Source organism: Arabidopsis thaliana, chromosome 5 (assembly GCF_000001735.4).
Source record: "Arabidopsis thaliana chromosome 5, partial sequence".
NCBI classification, from domain to species: domain Eukaryota; kingdom Viridiplantae; phylum Streptophyta; class Magnoliopsida; order Brassicales; family Brassicaceae; genus Arabidopsis; species Arabidopsis thaliana.
This window is the reverse complement of record NC_003076.8, coordinates 13,508,906-13,531,818: the sequence shown is the minus strand read 5'-3', so window position 1 is coordinate 13,531,818 and position 22,913 is coordinate 13,508,906. Positions and strand designations below refer to the sequence as shown.

General features: G+C 33.1%; 3 protein-coding genes and 3 pseudogenes across 9 annotated transcripts; 3 read left to right on the top strand and 3 right to left on the bottom strand.

Annotated features, from left to right (window-relative positions):
- Nucleotides 1-136: 136 nt before the first annotated feature.
- On the top strand, nucleotides 137-5,401 carry AT5G35331 (annotated as a pseudogene; the record flags this gene model as incomplete). Its single annotated transcript has 1 exon — nucleotides 137-5,401.
- A 583-nt stretch (nucleotides 5,402-5,984) lies between these two features.
- MBD02 (methyl-CPG-binding domain protein 02) lies at nucleotides 5,985-8,416 on the top strand. Of its 4 annotated transcripts, none has more exons than NM_122924.3 (5): nucleotides 5,985-6,177; nucleotides 6,540-6,994; nucleotides 7,100-7,153; nucleotides 7,572-7,729; nucleotides 7,934-8,344. In NM_122924.3, the coding sequence occupies exons 2-5, from the start codon at nucleotides 6,549-6,551 to the stop codon at nucleotides 8,092-8,094; spliced, it is 819 nt and encodes a 272-aa protein (NP_198383.1). In that variant the 5' UTR covers nucleotides 5,985-6,177; nucleotides 6,540-6,548; the 3' UTR covers nucleotides 8,095-8,344. The 4 variants fall into 4 exon arrangements, with proteins under 4 accessions (NP_198383.1, NP_974850.1, NP_001331130.1 ...); NM_203121.3 differs by having other exon boundaries at nucleotides 5,985-6,198; NM_001203492.2 differs by having other exon boundaries at nucleotides 6,021-6,198; nucleotides 6,544-6,994; nucleotides 7,934-8,416.
- On the bottom strand, nucleotides 8,313-10,073 carry AT5G35320 (DBH-like monooxygenase). Its single transcript, NM_122923.3, has 3 exons — nucleotides 9,819-10,073; nucleotides 9,539-9,728; nucleotides 8,313-9,054 (listed from the first exon to the last, which is right to left on the bottom strand). The coding sequence occupies exons 1-3, from the start codon at nucleotides 9,924-9,926 to the stop codon at nucleotides 8,675-8,677; spliced, it is 678 nt and encodes a 225-aa protein (NP_198382.1). The 5' UTR covers nucleotides 9,927-10,073; the 3' UTR covers nucleotides 8,313-8,674.
- A 418-nt stretch (nucleotides 10,074-10,491) lies between these two features.
- Nucleotides 10,492-10,914, top strand: AT5G35310 (annotated as a pseudogene; the record flags this gene model as incomplete). Its single annotated transcript has 1 exon — nucleotides 10,492-10,914.
- Nucleotides 10,915-12,869: 1,955 nt separating this feature from the next.
- Nucleotides 12,870-13,502, bottom strand: AT5G35300 (uncharacterized protein; the record flags this gene model as incomplete). Its single annotated transcript, NM_122921.1, has 3 exons — nucleotides 12,870-12,974; nucleotides 13,065-13,199; nucleotides 13,434-13,502. 3 exons carry the CDS (start codon nucleotides 13,500-13,502, stop codon nucleotides 12,870-12,872), a joined length of 309 nt encoding a protein of 102 aa, NP_198380.1.
- Nucleotides 13,503-21,288: 7,786 nt separating this feature from the next.
- On the bottom strand, nucleotides 21,289-22,197 carry AT5G35280 (annotated as a pseudogene; the record flags this gene model as incomplete). The annotated part of the gene is made up of 4 exons: nucleotides 21,289-21,511; nucleotides 21,591-21,693; nucleotides 21,829-22,093; nucleotides 22,171-22,197.
- Between the last annotated feature and the right edge of the window lie 716 nt (nucleotides 22,198-22,913).

Below are 22,913 nucleotides of genomic sequence, written 5' to 3'. Positions count from 1 at the left end.
TGATGATATTGGAGCAATTGTAAAGATCTCAAGTCTATTTATACCCAGATTTGCAATTCGTCTATTCACAGTTCTTGAAAAAATTATCCCTCTTAGACTCCCTTTCCCCTTTTGATATTATCACACTCTACGCAAAATGGCTGATAATCTACGACGGGCAGTACAAGACATTAACTTGGGTGTGGATGACGAACCAGTGGCGCTTTCGGCAGCAGTGGTGGCTCAGGCAGCGGCGGAGAATCGGTTCATCCTCATGGGCCGACCGGTGATGCCTCGTCGTCAGAATCTCCGATCAATTGTGGCTTCCATGCCCCGGATCTAGGGTCAATCGGGCCTGGTTCATGGGAGAATTATCCCAGGGAATCAATTTCAATTCATCTTTCCTTCTGAGGAGTCGATGGAGACGGTTATCAGGAGAGGTCCATGGGCTTTCAATGATAGAATGCTGATACTTCAAAGGTGGTCACCGCTGGGTAATCCTCCACTCCTCAACTTCATACCGTTTTGGATTCAAATCCGTGGAATTCCATTCCATTTCCTCAGCCGTGATGTCATTGGCGAGATTGGGCGAGCAATTGGAAATGTTGTGGACATTGACTTCGATGCAGAGGCAGCGGCAAGAATTGAATTTGTGCGTGTGCAGATTAGTTGGAACAGTGTGAATCCACTCCGTTTTCAACGCAATTGTCAACACGTTGTTGAGGTTCCGATTTGAATGTCTGAGAGGTTTTTGTGAGGTCTATCGAATGCTTACGCATGATTCAGGAGCGTGTATTCTTTGTAATGGTGATGCTGATTCAAATTCTGATGGTGATGAAGATGATGATATGCCAAATGCTGAGCCATAAAATCAGGGAGTGGTCATCCGTGAGATAGAAGAAGGAGAGGAGAATGGAGGCCTTGAAATCCTCTCTGTGATTGCTGATCCAGGGGAAGAACCTCGTCATGTTGAAGATATTGACCTGATGCCTAACTCACCGGTTGAGGATGATGATCTCCGTGATTATCAACGCTACAGCATGTAAAGTGGTGAATATGATACTAATGAGTTGTTTAACCCAATTCCAATCTTTGAGAATGCAACAAGAGATATTCCAGGTGATGAAAGTTACAGTCGCTATTCTGCCAACATTCATTCTCAACCTGAAGACATGGCGCAACCAAAGAATGATCATGAGACCATGGCTGCAGAAAGGGGAAAGAGGAAGCGAGAGGACTCTCTGGACCAGACTGAAGGCAATGACAACTTGAAGATGGTGATACGCGAAGCGGGAGAAGGAAGTGGCTCTTCTAGCATGATCACCCAGTGTAGAGGCGCAGTGGGCCCCAAACCACCACAACCGCCATGAATACACCCTGCTGGAACTGTCAAGGTTTAGGCATAGACCTTACAGTTCGACACCTTAAGGAGATACGTCGGAAGTATCTCCCGGAAATCTTATGCCTATTGGAGACAAAGCAAGGAGATGACAAAGTCAGAGATGTATGTGTTGACTTAGGTTATGACAGGAGTAGTTCAGTTCCTCCTGTTGGATTGAGTGGTGGTGTTGCTGTTTTCTGGAATTCTAATGTTTCCCTTTCTGTAGTTTCCTAGTCTTCTAATCTTGTAGATTGCTATGTTGAAAGTAATGGAATCTGTTTCTACTTGTCCTTTGTATATGGTTTCCCAGAACCAAGTAACAAACACTTATTATGGGAACGATTAGAACGGATTTCAACTACAAGAAGAGAAGCCTAGTTAATTATGGGAGACTTTAACGAAATCAAATCCAATGATGAAAAAAGATGCGGTCCTCCAAGACCAGAGAGCAGGTTTTTGGATTTCAGAAGAATGATTTTAACATGTGATTTTCATGATCTTAAATCCTTTGGTGATCGATTCTCATGGAAGGGAAAGATATATACACATGATATATGGTGCTGCCTTGACCGTTCAATGGCAACTCACAATGGCTTGCTTGTTATCCCTCTGCTCAAACTGAGTTCCTCCCCTTTGAAGGCTCAGACCATCGCCCTTTGATTACAAGCATCACCGATACTTTAGGAAGTCGCTATGGTACCTTTACATATGATAAGAGATTATTTCACCGACAAGGGTTCAAAGAGAAGGTCCTTGAAAGTTGGAATGCTGCAACAGAGATCACGCCTCTAGAGAGGAGGATTAAACAGTGCCGCATATCCATGGCTTTATGGAAAAGAAGACATCGTACAAATTTAGCAGAACAAGTTGAAGTCTTGAAACGACGATTAGATTTTGCTCTTTCGAATGACGACTTCACAACTCAGGATATCCATCACATTCGACAAGATTTAAGTCAAGCTTATCATGATGAAGACACATATTGGAGGTTGAAGAGTAGGAACAACTTGAAGAATTATGGTGACAGAAACACCAAATATTTTTATGCCTGAGCAAAGACGAGATTGGCGAGAAACAGAATACTATCCTTAGAAGATAATTCAGGCAATTTCCATCATGGTGATTCAGACATTGGCAACATAGCAGAAGGGTATTTCAAGGAGCTATTTTCTACAACAAGATCGCCTCATATAAACTATCAAGCGGTGTTTGATGGCTTTCAGAAACGAGTTTCCAATGAGATCAATAATGATTTGGTTCGAGAAGTTTCAGAGGACGAGATACAGAATCGAGTCTTTGGGATTGGAGAGGATAAAGCACCGGGTCCCGACGGATTGACTGGAGCTTTTTATCAACAGTTCTGGCCTGATATCAAAGAAGTTGTAATAAAGGAAGTTTGAGATTTTTTCAACTCAGGAGTGTTGGGGGCTGAGACAAATCACACCAATATTTGCTTAATACCAAAACCGGAGACACCTCGAACAATGAGTGGTTTTAGGCCCATTGCACTATGTAATGTTAGCTATAAGATCATATCAAAGAACCTGGTTGGAAGATTGAAGAATCATCTTTCAGGAATTATCACTGAGAACCAAGCGGCGTTTATTCCGGGACGGAATATTATGGATAACGTGATTATGGCCCATGAGATGTTGCATTCTTTGAAATCCAGGAAGAGATGGGCTAAATCTTACATGGCTGTGAAAATAGACATTTCGAAAGCTTATGCTCGTCTAGAGTGGAGCTTTCTACAAGACACAATGATCCATATGGGATTTGACATCAAATGGATTAACTAGATCATGCAGTGTGTAAGCTCCGTTACTTTTTCAGTTCTTGTGAATGGTTCACCGCATGGATTTATTAAGCCAAGCAGGGGAATAAGACAGGGTGATCCACTCTCTCCATACCTCTTCATTTTGTGCTCTGAAGTTTTATCTCATCTTTTCACCAATGCAACGTTAGTCAACAAGCTTAGAGGAATGAAGATAAGTAATACGGGTCCAGCTATTAACCATCTTCTTTTTGCTGGTGATTCTTTATTCTTCTGTCATGCACATCCCAAATCATGCGCCACAATCATGGAGATCTTAGGGATGTATGAAACTGTCTCTAGTCAAGCAGTGAATCTACACAAAGCAGCCATTACGTTTGGTTCAAAAGTGAAGCAACAAGTGAAAACTCAACTTCGACGAATCCTAAACATCCATAATGACGGTGGTGGGGGTAAATATTTGGGTTTACCAGAACAGATTGGAGGAAAAAAGGAGATCTTTACCTATATTGTTGATCGGGTACAACAAAAAACAAAAGGGTGGTCAACTCGATTTCTATCAGAAGCCGGAAAAGAAATCTTAATAAAGACAGTGGCTTTGTCATTACCAGTTTACACAATGAACTGTTTCAAACTTCCAAAGGGGATATGTGATGATATCAACAGATTACTTGCGTCTTACTGGTGGAGTAAAAGCTCGGATAAGAGATCAATGCACTGGATGGCTTGGAAGCGGCTGACCATACCAAAGAATGAAGGCGGGTTAGGATTTAGGGACATTGAATGCTTTAATAAAGCCATGTTAGCAAAACAAGTGTGGCGAATACTTCAAGCACCATCATCCCTGCTCACTCGCCTCTTACGTGGAAGGTACTTTGAAACAACAAATATTCTGAATGCAAGAACCGGAGGAAGCCCTCTTTCATTTGGAGATCCATTCTAGAAGGACGAGACCTCCTGCAGCAAGGACTTCGAATCCTTATAGAAGATGGCAAACAGACAAACATATGGACTGATTCATGGCTTCCAACACACCCACCAAGACCACCTCAAAAACGTGATGCGACGGTCACCAATCATACACAAGTCAAGCACCTAATGCAAGATGGCAGAAACATGTGGAATAAAGAAGTAATAGAAGAACTCTTTGAAGCAGATGAAGCACGATTGATACAAGGTTAAGATTAAGATCACAACCGTCCCCTGATGTACTAGGCTGGAACTACACAAAGCATGGGGAATACACATTCAAATCAAGTTATTGGCTCTGTACACATCTACCGAATCAACAACATGATTATGTTCCCCCACCAGGTTTACCCGAGTTTAAGAGAGTAGTATGGAAGCTAGACACGACACCAAAACTAAAGCACTTCATGTGGCGGATAGTAACTCAATCATTGGCGACAGGCGAGGCCTTGACACGACGACATATCATTTCAGATTCACAGTGTAAACGATGTTGTGCAGCTCCTGAAACATTAGAACGCCTATTCTTTGGATGCCATTATGTTCAAGCTATTTGGAGGGGCTCTCCGGTGTCACATACAGCGTTTTTCAATCCACACTTACCTTTTGAAGATAAATTCAGATTAATCCTTCAATGCTGTACTGATACGAGACAAGACCATATCACAAGACAAATACCTTTATGGATGTTGTGGCACATATGGAAGAGCAGGAATTTGTTAGTTTACCAGCGAAAAGGGAGTAATTGGCAAGATGATGTACAAAAAGCGATAACAGACTCATATGAGTGGATTCCTCTGCAGCGAGACACACAACGACGAAGTCTAAATGACAGAAGCGGGCAAGGGTAGCAAAAACCTATTCACGGCTTTATCAAATGCAATTATGACTGCAGTTTCTCAAGGAATGATCTAGCACCAAAGGCTGGTTGGATTTTACGAATTGACACAGGCAGTTATCTACTTGCGGCTCAAGGTACAAGACAACTATGCAACTCAGTGCTAGAAGCGGAACTACAGGCTCTCTTGATGGCAATGCAACATACATGGAGTAGAGGATATCGAAAGATTATATTTGAAGGTGATAATAGGACTGTGGAAAGCTTACTCAATGGGAACACAAGGAATTTTGAACTTCATAACCTCGTCATGGAGATACAACATTGGCGGAAGAAGTTTTCTACTGCCATTATCAAATGGTCTTTCCGGTCAACTAACAAAGCAGCTGATCGATTAGCTAAAGTGGAGTTAGAAAACATTGTTACTTTTGTCTCTCATTCTTATGTACCTCTGTTTCTTGTACAAATCCTCCATAGGATTACACATCATCCCTCTAATAAAGTATATCTGTTAATGTTAAAAAAAAATAAAAAAAAAAGAATCGGTTATTTTCGGGTTTTAAACTTAAAAACCAAAGAAACCAATATCCGAATCGAACCGAACCGTAATAAATTTCGGTTAGTTTCGGAAGAATTTTCAAAAATCCAAAATAACCGAAACCCGAAATAACCGACTCGGTTCGGTTCGGTTTACCCGAAGTCGCAGGCCTAATATTTTATATCAACAATTGACATATATTTTGACCCAAAAAAAAAAAATCAACAATTGACATATATTTGTTTTTATTAAAGTTTAATTTACATATTATGGAAGTCTCAAAATATTTGTTAAACAATGGCAAATATTTGTTAGACATATTTCATCTATTTAGCATGCACAACACGAATCCATATCTAATATTAGAAAGAATTATCCTTTGATTCTTTTTTTCTGAAGGAAATTTTGATTAATGGTAAGATTTGTTTATAAGCCCAAAAGCACAAATATTCTCCTACTTATAGCATGATATATTTTGAAGTGAATGTAAATTAAGAATTATTTTCGTAACAACAAATTTTATATTTATACAAAATAAATTAAATTCAGTTTCTTTCTCTCTTCTCTTTCTCGGTTTCCCCATTTTCTATCTAGACAAAGAGTGTTGTCTGAATTGGCTCTGTCTCAAAAAATGAAATTCTCAAATTAACCACAACGATCTTTAGAGCCTTCTTCGCTCACCGATCTCTGAAACCCTGGTTTGCTCTCGTCCTCTTCGTGTAACGATTCTTCTTCTTGATAAATTTTTAATCTTTGTTTCGGCTTTTCGATGAAATTGTTTTTTTTTTGGATCTCGTCTCTATCAGCTCATGTTCTTCTTTGATTATATGATAATTGTTGTTTCCTTTGCTCTGTTTTATGATTATTGTTGATTTTTGAGATTGAAATGTTCGAGGGTTTCTACTGTTCACTGTTCTTTACACGTATCAATGTTTTCTTGATCATGTTCTCTTATGATGTTAATAGAGAGACTAGTGTTATTGTGATGAATGATTCTTGTTAACTAAATTTGTCATTTTTGTTTTCACTTGACATTCATTTCTCTAACCATTTATTATAGGTAGTTTCTATGAGTATGTCGCAGTCTCGAGCTGTCCAAAGATCGTCTTCACCTAATGAGGATAGAGGTGAGAATCAGTTAGTGGTTTATGACTTGAAAGGAAATGATGATACTGAAGAAGAAGTTCTACCGGTTCAATCTCAGCCTTTGTCATCTAGAACACAGTGTCCCTCTATCGGGGCATTTACGGTTCAGTGTGCAAGTTGTTTCAAATGGAGACTCATGCCTTCAATGCAGAAGTATGAAGAGATTAGGGAACAGCTTCTTGAAAACCCGTTTTTCTGCGATACAGCGCGTGAGTGGAAGCCGGATATTTCTTGTGATGTTCCTGCTGATATCTATCAAGATGGAACTCGTCTTTGGGCTATTGATAAACCGAATATCTCTCGTCCACCCGCTGGCTGGCAACGTTTACTGCGGATTAGAGGTGAAGGAGGTACCAGATTTGCTGATGTGTATGTCGTTCGTTAACTCTTCTCTCATTTATGTTAATATTAGTCTTTCTTCTTTATACCATTGTATTGGCTTTCTTTATCATTCTTTTATCTTGGTTGTTTCAGTTATTATGTTGCTCCGTCTGGAAAGAAGCTTCGATCAACTGTGGAGGTCCAAAAGTTAGTTTCTCTACCACTCCATTTCCACATTTTCGTTTTCACATTTAACAAAGTGTTCCTTACTTTTATGTTTGATGAGGTCTCACTGTATCAGTCTTACCATTTTCGTCAACCAATATATTGAATCAGTAGGAACCTCAAGTATTGTTCTGTGGTCATAACTAGAGTTAGGCACTTATGCAAATTACAGAAATCCTTGCATGTGTTTTGTTTACTAACGAAAATGTACTATGCCAAGAAGTTAGTTAAACTATCATCCTTATTTCCATGATACTTCCCTGCAGCATTTGAGAGTGACAACAATGGTAGGAGAAAAAAGCTTAGTGACTTACCAATTCGTTTAGTGATTACCAAATTGTTTTCAGTGACGTATAGCTAGCTTCTTTACACCCTTATAACCACTATTACTGGTTTGCAGGTACTTGAATGACAACTCCGAATACATTGGAGAAGGGGTGAAACTTTCACAGTTCTCGTTTCAAATCCCGAAACCGCTGCAGGATGACTACGTGAGGAAGCGCCCAGCTCGACTACTGGATTCCATCGATAATACAAACACCCCTGTAGCTAAAGAAGGTGTGTTGCTTATCAAGGCACATAAATATAATTGTGGTTATCTTTTGTATCAAGGCTTTAGATTATTGATGTCATTTTTTCAGTCAAGAGTGTATTTGACGTATACTCGAACCGAACATTGGTGTCTTTAGGGAACTTTATTAACATGAAAACGTCTATGCTTTTACAAGTTTCTAACATTTCGCTTGTCTTGTTATTTTTCAGCTAATCCACTGGCATGGATATCTCCAGATGATCATATATCGTTGCAGCTAGGTACGCCAACCGAGTCTGGACTTAACAATTCACATTACCAACCATCGAAAAAGAAAAAAACATCGACGCTATCAATCTTTGGCTCCAACGACGAACTTGCTGATAGATAATCTAGCTAGACGAGAGTGAACTTATCTCGTCTTCTCTGGTATATAACCCGTCTTCTTTCTTCGTTTTTTGGGTTTGTCTTATCGAAGAAACTGAAAGCATGTGGTTAGCTTGTTTTTTGTGTATACCATCTATTTTGTTTTGCAGTGTAACATACTTTCTATGAAGAAGATGGGTCCTTTTGGTTTTTGCTTCCAAATAACTGGATTTTCATGCTGAAAGTTTTTAAACCTAAAGTTTGATTATTACCAAATTCCATTATCTCACAAATCCACTAGAGGACTGACACAAGAAAGCAGATAAGAATAGATCAGAGTCTGTTTAACTGTAGATGTGCATGTTAAGTTGGAACGTAGTTTATCTCAAAGGATATTTTAACGACATCCAAAAGATAACATTCGAAAGTCAAAACCATCCTAGGGGAGATATGGCTGAAGCTATTAGTTTGGTAAACATACAACAACAAAACTATGCCATATCTCTAATCTGCGCAAAAGGCAGAAACAAAAACTAACAACAAATCTGCCTTCTACTATCCTGCTTCGTGCATTCCCTATTCAGTTTTCCCGTGGTTAAGCCGTATCATCGGAACCAAGTGATGGGAGTGGGAGTAGTACTGACTTGAGGAAGCTGCGGAATCATACAGTTTTGCGCTTGCTGCCACGGATGCAAGCCAAAACCATAGGTGTGCTCTTGCTCTTGCTGCTGTCCTTGCTGAGGGAAAGATAGACTGGTGCTTCCAGTATCCTCTTCTATCTCATTGGATGCATCATCCATTACCACATCCTCACCTGTCTCATCCAACTCAGTAATCTCTAGTGTCCGCGGTTGTTGGAAGGTTCCTATGGACTGTGAGTAAGTAGACTGAGACGGATTCCAGCAAACAACAGCTTGACACTTGTTTAATCTCTCATCTTCATACTGATTATCATCAGCTATCGATACATCGCGAAGAAATCTATCTGCACAAGTGTTAACATTCAGAATTTAGACACAACCGTCTGTATTTAGTCAACATTCTGGATCACAAGTTAAAGGCAAACAAACAAAACGAACCAGAACAAAATCTGACACTAAGACACAGCAAAATCCTCATAATATCTATGATAATTTCCCAGTTAACATGACAATCTGTTCAACATATAAAACTATATGAGCTCATACCATATAAACTAGATTATCTGCACTGTTTACTGAAACTTATGGAGATATCTCAAAATAAAGAAGATACTCTTAACTTATTGAGCTAAGACATTGTTGTGACATAGTAGTTTCTAAAGTTAACTTACAAGCCCTTTAACAATCATAGACTGAAACTTATCTCATTACTAAAGAAAGTTCAAAAGAATCATCACTAATACACTTCAACAACAACGTTATACCTAATCATGAACCATTGCTTCAATCACAACATGAACAAATTGATGAAAGTTGAAAGAAACTTACTCTTAAACCCAGAAATCAAGTGTCGATCAACAAATACGTTTCCAGAAGAAGGCTGATGATAATGAAGAGGCTTAAATAGAACAATTGCTCTCTCATCGTTAACCGGCTCAAGCTCGATTTCTTCCGCGACCGTATCTTGCATCGGTAAATCAATCTCTTCTTCCTCCATAATCGGTGGCAAATCCACATCCTGAATCAACATAATATAACACCAATTCATCATCATCATCATCATGAAGACGAATTCTAGGGTTTTCAGCAACTCAGAAAGAGAATTTACCAGACGACGAATCTTCCTGGCGGGAGAAGAGAGGGAAAAATCAGAGAAGTCATCGTTTACTCTGTCAATATCTTTCCTCTTCATCGACAAGCGCTCGTTCTCCTCCATTCTTCGTTTGTTCAACGGCAAGTGAAAGCTTTGAGCAGAGACAATAATAAAATTCTGGAGAAGTTAGGAGAAGCGACATGTATAGAAGAAAAATTGGTATTTCTCAGCTTCTCTAGAGGAATCCAGAAGTCTGAAAGAATAAAACTCTCTTTCATGAATTTTTCGGTTTTGTTTTTGGTATAGAGATTTCCGGTTTGGCTTATACCAACCCAACATTTCCATATTTGTTTTTCTTTTTTTTTTGGACAAATTTAATACTTTCATTAAAATTAAGCCTCAAAACTCTATATAATGTAGAGTGTTAAGGAAAGTGCATAATCTGATTCTCCTTCACACGTCAAATTCCTGTAATTGAGTTCTTCATTAATGTCTCAATATTCTCTGTAATTACTCTAGCTAAGCCTTGGGCTGTGTATATAAGTTGTAAGAATATCATTCAGTGAAATATACAAGAATCAATTCAATAACTCTTCATATGGTATCAGAGCAAAGATCTCTAAAAACCTAACTTTTTTTTTCCCCGAGTCACCATCTATTCTTCTTCTCTTGTTTCATCTATCATTCAATGGAATTCTCAGTCACTGCCAATCATGCATTTTCACGCAACAGGCAAACTCTTCATACGGAGGCGCCACTCATTCCTCCTGGCTTTTCACCACTACGACAATTTCCAACTAGGTGTCAAATTTGTGGTGTCTATGGGCATGGTGCAAAACGATGCACCCAATTACACGCTTTAAACCAGTTACCTCAACTCCATTCTGTGCCACAAGCACACGCTGCCTCACCATGGCTACTCGATAGTGGAGCGACGCACCACATCACATCTAATTTCCAACATCTCTTTCAACATCAACCCTACAATGGTCATGACGCAGTTACCATTGCTGATGGTTCAAGATTATCAATAACTCACACAGGCTCTACGACGCTGCCATCATCTGACAAACCTCTTCTTCTAAGACAAGTTCTTTGTATCATTCAGTGAAATATACAAGAATCAATTCAATAACTCTTCATATATAAGAGGAGGAAAGAAAATACAAGATAACAAAGCAATCATATATGTGAAAGTTGGTCAACTCTCTTCATATAAATGACACATCATCACACAAGAAAATGACATGTATCATTCTACATTAATTAATTAAAAAACTAGTAAAACTAATTGAGAAAAAATCAAAAGTCTTTTGTTGTGTTAAATTCTCCATTAATCTCATCCTTGAATGAATTTTCTAAAAACATTAATAAATAAAAAATCATACTAATGTATCAAGTACTACTTTCATTCTATTCTACTTATTTTATTAAAATTTTTTATCAATAGTCATTAATCCATAAAGACTAAAAATTTACTTGTATTGTATTTTACATGTTTGCTACCTAACCTCATATTAATTTAGTAATTTTAGTTAGATATTTTTTTTATTATTACGTTTTGTAAATTTGATTTATCATATGACCTTCTTTCTGTACATTTTTGTGAGTTCTGATAACTTTGTAACATTGATATACAATTTTTTCACGTAATAGTTATCCAAAACATTAGACATACAAAAAAAAAAACGAGACTCTATATGACTATATAGTAGGGATGAGAATTAAAATGTTGACTTAAATTACTAGCATATCATGATGTGATTGTGTACTAGATGACGAGAGAATATATGGAATAAATAATTGTTTGTTACAATAAGTTAGACAAATTTCAAAACACATAAGTAATATAACTACATATATCGTATCAATATATCATATATTGTTGTTGTATGTGATCATGATAGTGAAATATTAGAATAATAAATATATAAATATTAATATTGTACTAGAATTGATAGTTCGAGTTATAGATGAATTTAATCATAAAAAATAATTATTATATTAAATAGATGAATTTATCAAAATGAACATTAAAATCAACAAAAAAATATAATCATATTTTTTCGACAATTTTAAAAACAAAAACTCATGCGTAGCATGGATGTTCATCTAGTAAATACTTAAAAGAAGACCAAAAGAAAGTTAAACTAAGGATATATTGAAGATACAACACAACAAAGAAAACTAAAAGAGTTCAAAAAAGAACGTTCTCGGAAGCTTCTTGTGTAATTGCATCCATCGCAACCCAAAGGGTTACAAACTCTGCGACAAGGGCAGAGAATACCATCAGCCGGAAGGAAAGTCCTTTGAATACCGGAAACGATTGATCATCCAAACCACTCAAACAAGTGGGACTTTTGGAAAGAGAATTTGGCAGCGGATACCAAGATGAGGAAGCTTAGCCCTAAACAGAGATTGCACTTCCCACACCACATTTACAAAACAACATCTGCCAATGCTAAAAATCAGGACAAAGCCCTTAGCAACATAAAAGGTTAGCATGTACAAGTCTAACACAAACCTCAATACAAGGTAAACATGAGTCACCATTGAAGTGATCCAAGAGATTCAAATGCCATTCCAGATCCATGCCAAATTCAAAGACATATGACCAACTTAAAGCATTAGTGTTTGAAACAATCGACAACAAGTTCTTTGCAACAGTACCACTCAAACGAAGTGGAATTTTTGGGAGAAAGACACAGGGGCGAATGGAGGTTAAGAGGAGCTGGGGCACGTGCCCCACACTGATTTATAGGTTTTTCTTTGTAGTATGTACATAATTAAGTCACTTAGCATGTTTGAATGAGTCTTGTAAAGTAGCACACCAATTCTTAGGTTCGAGTTTTATCTATTTTGCCTTTTTTCCTTTTTTCTATTAATTTTCTAAATATATTATTTTTTCATTTGTTATTTTGTTTGACCTCTTTCTTTTTAAATTTAAATTTTATTTTTTTCTCTTCATTATTATATTAACTAATAAAAATCCAATATATATATTTTTAATAATATATAAATATTACATATTCAAAATAAAATTATATATATAAAATAATTTGTGCCCTACCCATATTCATTTTCTAGATCCGCCACTGGAAAGACATATTCCATAAAGGAGAAATCAACCAGATTCAACGGAGGAATAGACATTAAAGAAGTCATTCCAATCTGTCACAAAGGAAGAAAGACCATCTTCATATAATCAATACCCGAAATAGAACAAGGGAAAAAACTTCAATAAGCCGTAAGAGATCGCACAAGCGCGAGAGACCTGCCAACCAAAGACATCTGAATATAGTCCAAGGAACATGACGAAAGCATAACCTGGCCACATGAAAGAGGAAGAGAGCTTGAGGTGATGACAACCAAACAAGCCCCGTTACACTCTACTGCCTGGGTAGCAACAGCGGGAGCAACCATGGTGAAGAACAGTCGTGGCGGAGGTAGCCATTACTTTTGTAGAGGTCAATTTTTATCTAAAGATTAAAATCTATTTCAAACAAATTTTTATGGGGGTCAATAAACATATTTTAAACTATTTTTGTAAGTTTTGCTTCAAAAAATATAAGTAAATAAACAATTTTTTAAAATCCATAGGGGTCAATTGACCCCTTGCTAGCCATATACCTCCGCCCCTAAGAACAGCTTGAGAAGAGCGCCTGGTTCTCTTAGTCGGTAGGGGAGGATGAGAGCCATTGAACAAAACATGGTGGATGCTGGGAAGGAGAAAGAGCTTCGTTGGAGGAAAACGAGATTAGAAAGGTGGAAAGATGCGGTTGAGCATGAGATACGTCGGAAAAACTATTGATATGAGGAAGAGGATCTGGTAGGTTTGGTGGGTCTGGCGGTTCTGGCGGAGACTCTGGTGGCAACAACGAAAGGAGCCTCAAATCGAGGTAAGTGACATGCAGAAGAAAGTCATATCAGGGGAAACTCATCGGGAAATAACAACGTCGCCGGAAGGAGTTCACTTGAGATATATCACCTAGGAAGCAAGTGTTGGTCAGTGAGGGAAATCGTCGGAGGAGCAATATCGGTGAGGAAAACACATCTCAACAGTGGTTTGCGGCTCCTTGGCTTTTGTGCCCGAGAGAGTTTTCTAGGACGAACCAACAGAGGAGGATAACTTCCCATATTTGTTCTCCATATAGTTCAAGTGGTACAGTAAAACATCTATAAACTAATCTTGATAAACTGATAATATTTATAAATTAATAAATTACACGGTATCATTATAAAAAATAATACAAATAAAAAATAATATTTGAAAAAGAAATTTATAAATGTATAGTCTTATCAATATTGAAAATTGATAACAGTATTAATTAATCAATATATAATTTAATATATCTATATATAATTTATCATATAAAGCTTGGTTTTTAAGACTAATAACTTATATGATTGTTTTAAGAAGGCACATTTATCGATCTCATATTTTGACAAGTGTAAAACAATATTTTCTGATAATTTTAAAATCATAAAAAGATAACTGTAAGAAATTATAAACTTAAACAATCTTAAAAATATGTTTGATCAAAGAAAAAAAAACTTAATAAAGTATAAATATAATTATAAGGAAACTATACCTACATTTTCTATAAAGAATATAAATATAGAAAGATAATTATACGGAAGCTATACATATTTTATTATAAAATCATTTACTAATTCTAATTTTAAGTTATCAATCTATACTATAAAAAAGTTGAGGCTATTTGCTTATGAAGGTGTCCATATCTTCTTTAAATAATACATATTAGTCTCACAATTTTTATTATACTATCATATTCTTATAAATGACCAATCTCGATAAGTCATATCACTAATTGATACTTTTGCCATCACTTTCATTAATATTTTTAAATTATAATATTATATATATTAAGATATCTATGAAAAGAAAAAAAAGAATTATATATGTGAAGAATAGAAATGTAAACTTTTGAAAAATAACATATGAGTAAGAAAAACTATATATAAAAATTAAAAAATGTAAGTTTTTGAAAAACAATATGTGAATACATTAAACTTCTATATTAATTTTGATAATCTTTTTATTTTCCAACAAAAAAAAATAACAAAAATTATAGTTGATTAATCATATATATTTTCAATATAAATAATAACGTGATAAATCTCATTCTATCATAATTTAAGTTGTAAATTTTGAGTCGTCAGTAACAATTAGGGTTGGTTACTACTCTTAATAGTTGTTCTTTCTATTTTTCATCGTTTTTGCTATTATGGGCACTTCTCTCTTCGTGGGAGTTATTTCTGCTTTATATTTTCGATGAGGCATAAAACATGTGTTTTTGTATGATGTTGTCTGCGTAATAGTTTTTGCTTTTTCATAATAGTTATGAATCGTAAGACCTTGATTGAGATAAAATTTTGGGTTTAAAGAAGAAGGATCGACGACAAACACACATGTTCTATTACCTATACACTCCGCAAATAATTTTCAATTTTGTAGCATTAAAGATTTTGGTTTGAATAATTTAAATTCGTATCAATCTTAAACCAAGTATAAGATTGAATGCAGGTTGTGGCTATGTTGGTCTTAAATTGCACAAATGTTACGAGAAAATTGACAATGATTCTAGTTTTAGAGGTTGAAGTTGGTTTGATGGGAAACAAGTTGTGTGGTAATAAAAGATAAATTATTTTGAATTGTTATTTAGCGGTTCTGACGAATGCAACATCAATAGTTTTGTGTCCTCCTTCACACTAAGCATATCATTTTTCATCTCCTCATATAGTTTTGAATCTTCCATCACACCAATCATAGCCATGTCGATCATTCGCACGGAATTCTTCAAAACGATGATCAATATGTCACGACGTCTCATCTCCGAGAGTGATGAGAAAACTGTCTTAACCTCCAACAAAAGGTTTAGACATGATTGTTCATCACATTCTTTGCTAACGTTAATAACCATTGTTATCATCAGGATCAAAAAAGAGAAAACTTTAATCAACATTTTTGTAAGGAGCAATGGTGGTCTTTTATTCAAGCAAAGCAACTTAATCAATTTACCCTTTAAATGATTATATTCGATAAACGACAATATTTAGGAAAAAAACTTAATTTTGAGATCAATCTAAACAGTTCAGTGCAATGCGAACTGAAACTATAATATAGTAAAGTTAGGTATAATTATCCACAGAGAGTAATTCTTAATTAGGTTATATTAGTTTCAAGAGCATTCCATTTCAAAAGGTTATTATGGTCATCTTTTCACATGCATAAACTAATGAAAATTTCCGAATAGTCAAAGAAACAATAATGCATATGCAAAAATAAATTGATTAACTAAAACAAACCGATAGATTATTGTAACTCTGTTTTATCAAGAAAAAAAGTTTGTAACTAAATTTATTAAGTAAAACAAACTAGTAGATGATTGTAACTAAAACAAATCTATAGTTAAATAGTTTTAACTCTATTGATTAGTATATTAAAATTAAAAATGGTTTACGAATGAGTTATGAAAAATAGTAAAGTATATTCCTTACAAACATTCTATTCCTATACATCCTAAATAGTACAACATATTATTACTTACAAATACTATTCATCATTTTACAAATTTACATCGAGTTTTGAAAATTCAAATTGTGTAGTATGTAGAAATATTATGGGGTTTGTACAAAAACAAAACCTTCAAAATGATTTTTTGCAACTTAACCCTTCAATTAAAAAAATGCAGGTCAATACTACCAACTAGAAAGTTATTCACAATATAAATTACGTCGTTTTGGATATTTTAAAATAATAAAAACATGTTTCAAATGTATTTTGAACTCTTGACCTCTCAAAGGTCTAAAACCTTACACAACCATTTGTACCACATAGCTTTATAAAATCTAGAAAATAATAGATATGTATATATATATATATATACATATCTATACTATTAATTGGGAAGCATTATGTGAACTACAACATTGTAAGGGTAGTTTAAAACTAACTAAATAATTTTTTGCATGGGTAATTTAATAAATTAACAATTATTACAACTAAATAAATATCTTGGATTTTGTTTTCTAAAAAAATCGAATTAAATCAATAAATTAATAACTACCCAATATTTTCGGAAATTATTTTAAAACGTTTCCATAACATATCATGCTATTTTAATTCGAATTATATATATGTAAACTTATTTATTTTGGTAATATGTTATTAGATAATTCGGAAACTTCAATCTAATTTAATAACAAATTATCATTTAGTTTAGATTTTATACAATTCGCTTAACAAAACTATATTAATTGTTTCTGATTAGTACACATAAAAATGATTTTAAATTATGATTTAGCATATTCAAAAGATAACTTTTGGATTTTAGATTTGTAATTATCTAGAAAATAGTTTCAGTATAGATTAAAATATTTAACATTTTAATTAGAATTTAAATGATATAAACTTTTAAAGTATTTTTTTAAAAAAAGGTAATTTTCATTATTTTAAAAATATATCACTAAGCTTAATTTGAATTATATAAAAGAAAAATTACTTTTAAACGTATTATAATAGTTACAAGCTTTTGGAATATTCATTCTTCTAGATTCGATTATTTCTTTTTTTTTTAAACAGTAAAACAAAGTTTAAATACCAATGATTAAATTTTTTAATGCAAATATTCAAAAAGAGAAAATATTGATTCACACCAATATTCTTATTTTTTTCTTTGAAATTTGAATGATTTTTCTTTGGAACAAAGAGTAATATGATTTTTTTGCCAGATCATTAATTGTATTCGAACAATAATGACTTTTGCGATAATGCATAAGGATAAGTTTAATTTAAAAAATACCAAAATCGTTGATATCATAGTAAATTTTAGCTTTTTAAAAAAAAATACTTTCGTCATCCTAAATTTAAAATATGTAATTCAGATTAGTTTTTTTCAGAAAAGTTAAGATTGAATCCAAAATAAAATCTAATTTTGCGTACAATCTATCTCTTATAAATGTTATGCATACATTCACATTTTGCCTCACAATCAATCTATAATATTAATTCTTTTAAAAAAATAGATAGAGATTCATAAGTAAATTACTTCACGTTTTAATGATGTTTATCTCCTAATTTTAGTATCCATTTATGCGTATTCTTATGGATTTTTCTTCCAGGGTCAACATTAGATTACAAGAAACTAGTCGGGTGTTGGTCAATATTATACCACAGATAAAATCATGGAATTAACAATCAAAATATAGTTATACAATCTGAAACAATAAACAGAACAAATATAACTTAATTTATTTTTTTATTTTTAACTAAAATTAACAATTTTTTCAGTTTATAAAAAAATAAAATAAAATTTATCTCGTGGTACCCTACGGGTAAATCACTAAGATTTCATGAGGTTGCAATATCAATTTATACAAATTTTTGATTTTTAATATATAGTTTATACAATTATTGAAAGGTATACACTAAAAATCGGTTTTATATACTACAATATCATAAATTTATAAATCACAAATTATTTTTAAATATATTAATCCAAGATTTACCACAGGTCAATCCCTCGATTTTCTTAATATATTACATAGAAATATTTAAAAATAACAAAAATAATATTTAATTTTACGGAATGAAATTATCTGGTGGAACGAGTTTGGATTGATAATCATACGGGACGATAATCTACTAGTGATAATCTACTAAACAAAAAAAACAATATATACAAAACAACTATAACTTAAAATTCAAATTTTTAGTTACAAAAAAATCGAACAACGGTGTACCGCGGAGTAAATTTCACATTATATCATCTAATTGATCAAATTTCAAACAAAAACAATTAATTTGTATATACATCAAACTAAGAAAAATACACTGATTTTCCAAAATCTCTATATTATTCCGCAATTCGAAATAAATCTAACATTCGATTTGCTATGCAAAATACAAATGAAATATAAATAATATAAATTAATAAAAATTTAGCTATTGTATCATAAATAACACTATACACTTTTCTATGCACATTCTAATTTATACATTACAATATCTTTCACTAAAAATATATTCTAATACATTTCTTAAAATATGAAATCCCGCACGTATGTGCGGGTCAGAATCTAACATATATATAGTCTTTGTGTTCAATCTCACCAATGCAATCAACGATTTTATCAGAATCACACCCCTAGATATTCGCTGATTTAATTTTTTTCTCCAATCATCTGAATTTTCCAATCTCGCCTTCTTTGATTTTGCATCCGAATCTATAGGTGCAAAGACATCTTCGTTATGAACTTTCTCCAATCTTGTGTTCTCCGATTATGGGTAATGTCACCAAATTGGAGAAATCATCTCTTATCTCATTTTTTATAAACATCAAATTCCTATATCCTAAACTAATCTTCATATCCCATTCCTCTTTAATGAAACTTGTAAAGATGAAAATACCCTTTCTTTTTCTTTTCTATTTTTAATTTATAATTGTTTTAAAGTTACAACCGAGAAAAACAAATAAGAAACAAGTTTCATTAAAGAAAAGGTATTTTCATCTTTACAATTTATAAAAAAATAAACCAAACAAGCTAAATGTAACAAATCTAGAAAGCTTGAAATTGAAGTTTTAGGTTTATAAATTTAGGGATTCAATTCAATTAGATTTATAAATTGAAAGTTTATGCATAGTGTTTGGGTCAAATAACTCTTTAAATGGGTGATAAATGGATATCAAATGTTGAATCGTTGTGAATTGTAGATTTGAATCTGAAACCATCCAATCTAGTATTATTGATGTTTGTAGTATAACTAATAAAACTAGTCTTACTGATACATATAGTATAACTAGTATTACTGACCGAGTTTTTGTATTTTTTTTTTGCAGCAGACAATGAGCGAGAACGTTATCATACATTTTAAAATGTGAATGTCGCAAGTATAGTTAATGATAATGACATTAGGGGAAAAAAACACTTTCAATAATAGAAGGTATGATATACACAAATTAGGCGTATACAAAAGTAAGGTTAAATTGCAATTGAGTTTCAATGCATTGCTGGTGGGAACTGAGGAACACTAGACTATTTATGAGGATTAGGATGAGGATATGTGTATTTAAAAAGGCGGTCGAGACAAAGACAATTTTTGTTTTACAAAACAGTTTCGACTTGGATAACTATGTAACACTGGGTTTTCATGATGTAATACAATGCATTGTTTATGTGGTAACACAGTAATATTGGTAAAACTAATAGAACTTATGACAAAACTGCGATAATACTGGTAGAACTAGTATAACTTACGAAATAATTTGATATTAATTTTTTCCTCCAAAACCAAATTTTACAATGTCTACTTAGTAAAACTCTTATAAATCATACAATATTGATAAAGTAAGAAAATACAAAATTATATCATATTAGATTGTTATGAAAGAATCTACACAATCTATTCTTTATACTTTTAATCTCACTTTGTATCTTATAAACAACTTGAGATTTGTAAAAATTATATATTTGTAAAAATCAATGCATTAAACACTCAAAGTTATATGTGTATCGACTTCAGTCAATGGTACAACTATAAAAGCGAATTTTAAGGGTACGTAATCTATACTATTAACTAGGTCAGTACCCGTGCTACGCACGGTATCTTTGTTTAAATCAATCATCAAATATAAGTTATGTGTATTCAACATAAACTCTACTTTATTTTCATTATATGTAAACATATAGTTGTATATTATGTATCATTGGAATAAAATAAATATATTTAGTCTCGTCAAACAATATTTTGGTAAGTATATATAGTTTCCTAGAGTTGTAGCATGAAAACAATGTCTAAGTTAATATGTACGTTTGGGAACGTAATTTTATATTTTGTATACGTAGGTTTACACATAGTAGCTTTGTACACTTTCGTGTATGTAAGTGTTATACAAGTTTAACAGTATCTCATAATCAGAAAATTTCTAATTTTATATATGTTTATATTTACAGAATGTGAAACTAACATTTGTTGATAAAATAATTATGTTATATGAGACATAAGCCAAAGCAATAATAAATATATTTTTCTAAATTTTGCAATTCTGATATAGACAGACGAATTAATAAATAGTAGAATTAGATATATAAAGCAATATTAAGATGTTTAAAAAAAAAGCAATAATCTACGATATTAAATTTTGTCATACCTTCTAAGATTTATTTTAGGATGAATCATATTAAATTTTGTCAATAATAGCGATGCGAGATTGTAAGATATCAAGATTTAGAACGTATTCTAAATTAGAAATATGTAAACTTGTTCATACAGAAATAAAAATGGAAATATGTTCATACAGAAATTAAAATAATAATAGACCGAGTTCAATAGGCTACATGTAAAAACATTTTTTAAGTAGATGTTCAACCGCCATTCCTTGCACCTTCATCACGGAGCCAACAAAACAAACAAATGTGGTATGCAATTATAAATAATAGTATAGATATTCCGTTTATATAATTACATCTCATGGATCTCGTTAGATTCGGGAATATCAGGATCCGGAAAGACGGTTGATATCGGGCATGCGGTGCAAACACGTATGTTCTTTGTACCATCAAAATAACGCTCAATCTTCCACCAACCAAGAACAGCGACAATAACTCCACCACCATATTGACGATAATTATGATCAAAGTCAAGAGCTTCCTTCTTAGTAGCTAGACATTCCAAAACACGGTTTCTAAACATAAAATCAAAAATATTATTAGAATAGTATAATTTAGGTAATTCGAATTAAACTATCAAAGAAGGAAACTTACTCATTATCACTTATTTTGAATGTTAGCGTCAAATCATCAACGATGTTTTGCTTAGGTCTTGTGTTAATAAATTCTCCAACATCATAGATCGCTCCCACCAAATCTCCAAAAAATTACATAAATTAATTAAAATAAATCAGAGTCAAATATATATAATTGATATTGAAAATGACAAAACCAATGAACCCTAAGATGAATGATATAAAATAAGGAACAAACAAATTCATAAAGATCTCACTGACTAAAACAGATTTATCGATTTCATCATCAATAATCGAAGAGAAGGATGCTAGACGATAGTGAGGAATAGCGTGTACCGGACTTGTTAATTTGACGACAGTGTCAACAGAAAATCCAATTTTGAAGCTATGAGTTGTTGCCCTGACAGAACCCGAGTTCTCAACAACTCCAAAATTTGTTATCGTTACCCATTCTCCTTCATTAATAAAATCTTTATAGTGATCCGACATCTTATACCCAACAGTAGCTTCAATAGTCATACCCTACGGATCAAACATACTAATCAAAATTCTAAAACATGCAAACCTAGAATTATCATTACAAAACAGTCAATACTTACATGTTCGTCGGCGAGAATCAAACCCATAACCTTTGAAGATGGAACCAGCGAAACTAAGAATGTCCTCACAACTCTACCACGAATACACCATCATCTAATAGACGGTTTCAACAGTGAAAGAGGATGAAACGATTCCATCTTTTGGCAGAAATGTTTTTGTTATTTTTTTGTATTCGTTTTATGAGATGCTAATAATACCGATATATATATATATAAGAGAGACAATACACCGTAGAGGCATGTTTTAGACGCAACTTTTTTAAAAAGTAGTAACAGTCATGACATTTCAAGTCAAACATCAATCTTGAAGATTCTGTAATATATTTTGAATAAATCAATTATTAATAAAATTAAAAATTTGGCGAGTCTTATATTTTAGGAAATAATATAAATATTGTATCCTTATTATTAATTGGAGTTCTTATATAAATACCAATTGTCTTAACTTTTTGGATAAATTACTAATAATCACAGGATCCTATAATGTTTGAGACATATAATAACAAAATTTCCATAAAAGTTAATAATAATGGATAGAAATAAGTAACAAAATTTTAAAATATTTTTAATAATGGAAGTGATTAAAAATTAGGAAATAATATATATGCAAATATATTGTTAACAACAGAATCTATAATTTAATTCTATTATGGCACTTATATATAAGAGTTGAAATAATAGAAGATTCTCTAACGATGTTGATTTTAACGACATATTTCTTTGGAAAAATCTTCTAATAAACT